An 8,036-nucleotide genomic window follows, 5' to 3' on the forward strand; every position below is an offset into this window, starting at 1 on the left:
TACCGGTAGAAGGACAGTTTAGAACAACCATTAAAATAGGACAGTGTTAATGTACTCTAATACTAGACTAATAACTGATTAAATGTCAACTTCAGGTTTAAAAAATATATTGATTTTATGGTGGGGTGATCTCATCATATAAGGGGAAACTCCAAACCTTGCATTCGACCCACTAACCAACATTAGAATCAATTATTTTGCATCTGGAGTATGACAAAGGTTTAGTATGGAATTTTAATTATTATTTTATGGTCAAGATTAGTTGACAGTGGTTAATAGTAATGTTATTTTGATAAGCCTAGTTATTCCAACCAATCTCCTACACTGTTCACTCTAATAAATTGTTGTACCTCTTTGTGATTTAATGTCTTATATGTGAATCACTGTCTGTGATAACCCAGTGTTGTGTTTGTTGTTTTCTGGTTTACATTTTGTTTGAATTGATAGAAGTGTTACCCTCCATATCCTAAACTGGCTCTAAAAAGTTTCAGCATCCAGCAAATGCTACTTTATAGAGATGAAATCAGCTGATTGCCTATTTTCTCTTATTAAAACTAATTTTACTGTTTTCCGCTGCTTTCCTGTGAGTCCTTCTTTTAAAAAGTTATATTGTCATCATACACAACTAAAATGATGACAGATGGTGAATGTGTAATACACTATCAAAAATTGAACTTATATCACTGACCTCAGGTCTTCTCAAGGGTTCCTCTCCTCAGGTTCTTATCTCAAGGACCTCAGTTTCAAAAATATAATCTGGCAATTGAAAGAAAGTAGTTGACATTAGTTAATTCAGTTTCTAAGTACTTAACTCGTGTATACCACATTTTAATTATGTAATAAACAGGAAATTAATTTAAAAAAGAAAATAGTGTTGAACTGCACCTAACTGAAATGTAACTTCCAAATCTGGCTGGAATCCAGCCAAAAACTACATAAAATTAAAAAGTTCTACGTCTATCTTTCAAATCTATTGCATTTCTGGCAGGTAACATCTTGATAACCTAACTCAAAAACTATTTTCGCGCTGTCCACAAGAAATTTACGTTGCAGACTGTTTCAAAAACGACTGCTTTATCATCTCGAACATTTTGGCTTAACTGGAATTCCAAATATAAATACAACGATAGGATCCCAGAGAAAACGGAAGAGTTACGTCATTCTTTGCGTGTTTCAGCCTATTTTCGTGACAATCGCATGCTCGACTGAGATATTTGACAAAAAAATAGAACATTCAAATCTAGTGTCTACCAAATTATCTAGAACTAAAAACTAAACACCCTACATTAAAATAGCTCCTAATCTTAATCCACGCGTGCAATTCACAGAGGACACTTTCAGCATATCATTTAAGTATTATGAGGAAAGTTTTTCGATAATCTGAGACAATATAAAGCACTATATGTTTAAAGTGTCTAAGATAAGATAACGATACCGTGAGATACGCAATAAGTTACTACAAAAATCTTATACTTGTTGTCATATGTATCTGGCAACCGAAAACAATGGAGAAAAACCTAATAGATCAAAGCAATTTAGAAGATCTGACGATTTTCAAAGAAGCTATCCATGAAGAAAACTGTGAAGTAAGTACTCATTTTAACCTAACAGAAAACGAGACTAATCAACCTACTCTAGCTTCATGTATCCTTAATGATAAGACTGGAAATCCTGGCCAGAAAATTTGGACCCAAAATAACTAGAGAAGAGCTACTACCCTGTATCGTGGAAAATTACGAAGAACTCCACGATGACACTTTGTTACACCTGGCTGGTGCATTGAAGAATTTTCTTCCTTTGGTGGGTGGTTTAGAACACAGCCAAATCCTATTTAAACTATTGGGAACCTTATGCATTACCGACGAAACTTTGGTTCGCGAAAAGGCTATTGAAACTATGACCTTCATTTTGCAAGACTTAACCCATCCGTACGTTGAAGAACTCGTCTTACCAGTCATATACACCCTCATCAAGGATGACTGGTTTACCAGCAGGTGTTCTGCAGTGACGCTCTTTCCGGTAAGCGAGTATTTTGACACTTGTGAGTAAAGGTGATTAGTTTAATTTGTAGGTACTTTACCGTAAAGTTGGAGAGGAGACTCGGGCTAGTTTAAGAAACAGCTTAAAAAACTTAATTCAGGACGATATGCCTATGGTGAGGAGGGCGGCGGCTGAATCTTGTGTGAAGTTCGTTGAGGTGGTGGAAGAAGAATTTTTAGAGAAAGAGTTTGCTCCGATTTTTCGGGATATTGCCCAAGACCCCATGGTAGGTACAAAGTGAGAATTTCATCATCATAGTTTGCAACTCATTGTAAGTATGATGTTCCTTGTTATTTGGTTCATTTCCCAGTTTACCAACTAATTAGTGACAAGATTAACAATTTTTCCTTTTCTACCTAAATAGATTGTAGTTATATTGTAATTTGGACACTCTGGGTATTTAGAATTATGGGGATCTTCCATGACTTTTTGTATTTCATATTTAAGAAGAACAACCAAAAAAATGATACACGTATTATTTTACTTTTAAAAATACTCACTTTAAGTCGTTAGTATCTTAGAAAACTTTGTTCAAAACGTCCGTCATTAGTGACGTAGTAAGTTATTGACCAATGAAAAATAAAAGATTGCTTTGTACAGGGTGCTGCATTTTCGATGGTTTTACGGGGTAAAGATACGGGGGGTTTTCGAAAATTGGTCATTTTTAAACCTCTTCAGTATTTCAGTTGCTCTTAAAGTTATCAAAAAAGGAAGAACGGTTCCCGGTAGAAGTTTTCATGTAGAATCCAATGGCGTAGTCAGTTTGTTTCTATTCCTTTTAGTTTCTGATATATGACAGTAAGTTACATTTTTTTAAATGGAACATCCTATATATTTTTACGTCATTTTATTCTGTTGATTTTTACCTTTTCAACGGTGTATTACAACATATAAGTTTGTAGAGGTTAATCCTGTTATTTTAAAAAAAGACCTTTGCTAAGCTAAAAAAAGGCCAATATCTAAAATACCAAACAAAATCGGAAATCATATAAACTAACACATCAGAAAATTAAATATTTTTAATAAATCTTATTAAAAATCTAAGTTACAAATACTTCTACCGTCACTTTAATAAGAAAAGTGGCTATTTCTATTTTCTACTATTTTTAAGGTAGAAGTTGGAACTGTTTATAAACGACATGTAACATGTTAATATGAACATATCCAAATTTTGTTTCGACTGTGGGTATTTTTATACATATTATTTAGCACTTTTTTGTTAAGGAAACGCTTTATTATGTATTATTTATTTTATTATGTCATTAGATAGAAAATTTAATGAGGATTCCAAAAATGTGCTTAGAAACACGATTCGGTAACTTCAAATGGGTTTTACATGCTATTTTGTCCCTGACTGTTCTCTCAAACTGTGTTTTTTTGCAAATCAAACTTTGATATCGTTTTTCTCCCTGACTGAACTCGATTTTGAAGTGTTTTATTATGTCATTAGATAGGAGATTTAATGAGGATTCCAAAAATGTGCTTAGAAACACGATTCGGTGACTTCAAATGGGTTTTACATGCTATTTTGTCCCTGACTGTTTTTTCAAACTGTGTTTTTTTCAATTCAAACTTTGACATCGTTTTTCTCCCTGACTGAACTCGTTTTTGAAATGTTTTATCATGTCATTAGATAGAAAATTTAATGAGGATTCCAAAAATGTGCTTAGAAACACGATTCGGTGACTTCAAATGGGTTTTACATGCTATTTTGTCCCTGACTGTTCTCTCAAACTGTGTTTTTTTTGCAATTCAAACTTTGATATCGTTTTTCTCCCTGACTGAACTCGATTTTGAAGTGTTTTATTATGTCATTAGATAGGAAATTTAATGAGGATTCCAGAAATATGCTGAAAAAGACAGTTCAAAAAACTGTTTATAAACGACATGTAACATGTTAATATGAACATGCCAAATTTTGTTTCGACTGTAGGTATTTTTATACATATTATTTAGCACTTTTTTGTTAAGGAAACGCTTTTTTTCTAATTACCAAGATTAACGTTTACAAAATTATATGTTTTAATACACCGTTAAAAAAGTAAAAATCAACAGAATTTAATGAACTAAAAATATATAAGGTGTTCCATTTAAAAAAATATAACTTACTGTCATGTCAGAAACTAAACGTAATAGAAAAATACTGACTACGCCATTGGATTCTACGTCAAAACTTCTACTGGAAACCGTTTTTCCTTTTTTGATAACTTTAATAGCAAATGAAATACAGAGGAGGTTCCAAAATGACCAATTTTCAAAAGCCCCCCGTATCTTTGAAACAAAAGAAGTTTGCGTAGCCCACTCTTCGCCAGTCATCTCAGCTCAGAAAAAGAGATCAGAACACGTATGCTACTTTTTTTCTATCTATTACCGTTTTCTCTGTACCCCGTAAAACCATCGAAAATGCAGCACCCTGTACAGCAGGAGAAAGTAATAGTTTATCTTGTTGTCACCATAGGATCCATATAAAAAAATATAGAAAATTTGAAACAAAAAAAATAGCTTAAAAAAGTAAGCTAATACAGTTAGTTTCAGTGAAATAACCGTCATTAAGAGTGACTGACGCCAATAAATAATTACCACTAACTCTTTTTGATGCTCTTGGCAACGTTGTAAAACACCTATGGCCGCCGGACAGTTTTGTCATTGTCTTGTGCCCTTTACCAACTAGTGTATATCCTTCTCTATCAAACGTCATTGAAACATTACATCCAATAACAGCGCTCAAAGTTAGTTACGTCATACTGCCCACGAAATAATCAATTTAAATCTAATCATGAAACGTAAAATTTCGTAAAAACGTCGGCAAATTTGATTTTTATTAAACTACGCGGCTTAGAAGTTGAAAATAAATAATTTTATTTGTGTTTTCATCTGATATTTAATTTATTTCAAAACTTTAATGGGCCCATAATGTAGTTTTCTTTGAAATAAAACTTTTAGAGCAACACTAAAATTATATTGTATGTGAAAACAGTAAGGCATAATAATTTCAGGTCAAAAAACTTTAGTCACTTGGTTCATTGACCTATAAACTGATCTGAAAATAAAATTAATAAAAAAACTTGCTTTTCAGGATTCAGTTACAAATGTTACTGTGGACATAGCTATAGCTTTACTGAAACGAACAAAAAATGAAGAACTGACCGAATCGATAATTTCGACTCTAGAATCACTCAGCGGTAGTACGTTTGGTACATTCAGTTGTTCCTCTACTAAATTTATTAATTCTAGATGATACTTCATGGAAAGTGCGGCAACGTTTATCTCTCCGCATAGCATCGATTCAAGAGGAACTCCCCCATCCCAAGTACCGTGGAAAATTGTTAAAAATATACCAAACGTTAACGCAAAGTCCAGAATTGGAAGTGAGAATACCAGCGGCTTCCAATCTCTTCAACTACTGCAATAATTTAAAAAAATCATACGACAGTCAACCTGACAGCGAAAACAACTTTGAGCATGTGTTTGAAGAAAGTATTATGCCCATTCTTCGGAGATTGTCTGAAGATCACGCTGAAAGTGTACGATTAGCGCTCTCTTCCAACATACTACCTTTATCTTCGATTTTGAGTGATGAATTTTTCAACAGAAACGTGGTTGAATTGTTGCTGCAAGTGCTCAGTAATGAAGAATCTATGGAAATCCAAGCAAGCTTTCTTTTAGGACTCAGTAGTTTGTCCGAAAAAATTGATTTGACTCAGTCACTGGACGCTATTAAAAACTCCCTTAGAGCTATAATAGCCAGGTCGGAGACTAATTGGAGAGCACGTAGAAGCATTCTAACCACTTTCCTAGACATTACAAAATTTTGCAGTGCTCATTATTTTTCGGTTCATTTCAAAGTTTACTACGCGACTTTACTGGATGATTCGGTGTTTGCCATTAGAAGAAGTGCCTCACTGATTTTGCCTCTAATTTCAAAATATTACGGCATTAAATGGTCCTCTGAACACTTAATACCATTCTTCACTACATACACTAATCATTCAGGATACTTGTACAGGTTTGTGTCTCTGTTTGCCATTAACGAAATGGTACACTCGTACCTTTGTCCTGAACCTAACTCCTTGCTAGGTGAGTGGAAAAAACTGGTTTCAAATACAGAAAATAAGACTGCATTGAAAGCTTTTGCAAAAGTGGTAAAAACTAGTCACTTAATTCAAAAAGAACTAAAAGAAGAAAAGTACATATCAATACTAAAACTGAGAGAAGAATTGGATTATCTTTCCCAACACGATGCTAACAGATATTCAGAAACTGATTTCGACACTATAAGAGAAAAGTACCAACATTTTAACTTATACTCAGTGGAAGAGCAAGACTTTGCAGCAGAAAACTGGCCCTATCTTCAAGGAGTCTTAAACTTAATATACAACAAATTTTTACCCATTCTTGAAACATTAAACAAAGACCCGATTAAAAACATTCAAGTCAGGGCAATAAGCACTTTGGGGGAAATTTCAGATTTTATAGATCGTCTCAATAAGGAAGAGTCTGAAGACTGGGTACAGCAAGCAATGAAACGACTAACGGAAGAAGAAATAACCACAATTCTAGATGAAATCCATCAAGAATTTAAGACCGCCACCTTTAAAAATCACGATCTGGATGAAAATCTTGACACCACTCTCGAGGACAGTAATACTGAACTTGGTATAATTCAATCCTTGGTCATTGATTCATCCAAATATAAATCAGTTGAAGTTAGTGAAATTGGAGAGTCGTTGGTCACGGAAGTGTTAGAAATGTTAGACCAAAAAATTAGTGACAAAGAAAATAAGGAAGAACTGAAAAGTGAAGGGAGTAGTTGAAATTTGTGCCCAGTTACTTATAACAGTTTAGTGTTTTTAAAAAATTAGGTTCAAAAATTAATTGTACATGAAATTCTTAAAATAAACCTTTCAAGAAACACGAGCACAGGTCTATTACTTCTGGGATCTTAGAGATGCAAAGGTGCATTAACAAACAGAGCGGTTATTAACCCAAATGCGAGCCAAGGCATGGAAACCTTGCCACTCTAAATTTAGGTTTTTTACAGAGATTATGTTTTAATAATAAGTAATTTCCAAGATTTGGTGAAATAAGACTGGATATTGTTAATGTCAGCCGTCAAGAAGTTATTTTTGATGTTCTTTTAGTGGTTGAATAGGATCAGATGTGTTGATATGACCTAATTTCTGTTTTTTTTTAAATTTATTTGCATGACCGTAAGTCACACAAATGGAATATTAACTTAAAGTGCGGTTGTCTGACCTAAAGCTTTTAACACACCAATTCACAGCGCAATGAAAATAATATTTTCTAATAACCGAATGCGTTACTGAATATTATTAGCCATAATGTTTCTAAATCCGTAACGACACACACCATAGGATATGTGTGTAAAGTTTCCAGCTAAATTTAACAGTGACTATAATCTGGCGCAGACGAACTCGTAGACCTATTATTTAATAAAACTATGGTTCTATAATTTATTACGTTTCTAATTACTTTCGAATAAATTCGATGCGGTTGTTTAGTGCCTAATATATGATGGTAAATTCGGCCAAATTGGAGCAATTATTATTGTCAATTGGCTAAATCATAAAAAATTACATTGTTCAAAAAGCCCGCCAGTAGTTATAGACCAATGAACGGTAAAGATTGCCTTGTACACCGCTATACTAGAAAACCTAAAATGTCACTTTTAATGGCGGCGTTAGCGGTTTTCGTTTTATACACAAACGTATGCAGATGCAGTAAGAAATAAGTTTTTAAAAAATTATTTCGTGTAGTTGATTGCAAGTTGTGAGTAAAAAAAAAGGTTCATTCCTGGTCCAGATATGTATAGATAGAGCTTTTTATACACAATCAAGTCCAGCCTAAGCAAATTGGTTAGAACATTTGTCCTGAAAAGTACAACAAACTAGTTTAAACACTGTTCAATGTAAGAAAATCTGTAAATCCTTGAAACTAGGTAAGCAAAACTGGTAAATGGTTCTTATGTTATTACC

The 8,036-nt window shown here is 33.5% G+C and overlaps 1 protein-coding gene across 2 annotated transcripts; it reads left to right on the plus strand.

Annotated features, from left to right (window-relative positions):
- The first annotated feature begins 1,425 nt into the window (after positions 1-1,425).
- Positions 1,426-6,958, plus strand: LOC145728010 (uncharacterized). 2 transcript variants are annotated; one of them, XM_081977927.1, is made up of 5 exons: positions 1,426-1,586; positions 1,639-2,019; positions 2,072-2,266; positions 5,117-5,225; positions 5,275-6,958. In XM_081977927.1, the coding sequence occupies exons 1-5, from the start codon at positions 1,506-1,508 to the stop codon at positions 6,852-6,854; spliced, it is 2,346 nt and encodes a 781-aa protein (XP_081834053.1). In that variant the 5' UTR covers positions 1,426-1,505; the 3' UTR covers positions 6,855-6,958. The 2 variants fall into 2 exon arrangements, with proteins under 2 accessions (XP_081834053.1, XP_081834054.1); XM_081977928.1 differs by having other exon boundaries at positions 5,117-5,222.
- The last annotated feature ends 1,078 nt before the right edge of the window (positions 6,959-8,036 follow it).

Source organism: Ips typographus, linkage group LG4 (genome assembly GCF_016097725.1).
Source record: "Ips typographus isolate SLU linkage group LG4, UJ_Ityp_2.0, whole genome shotgun sequence".
Taxonomy (NCBI): Eukaryota; Metazoa; Arthropoda; class Insecta; order Coleoptera; family Curculionidae; genus Ips; species Ips typographus.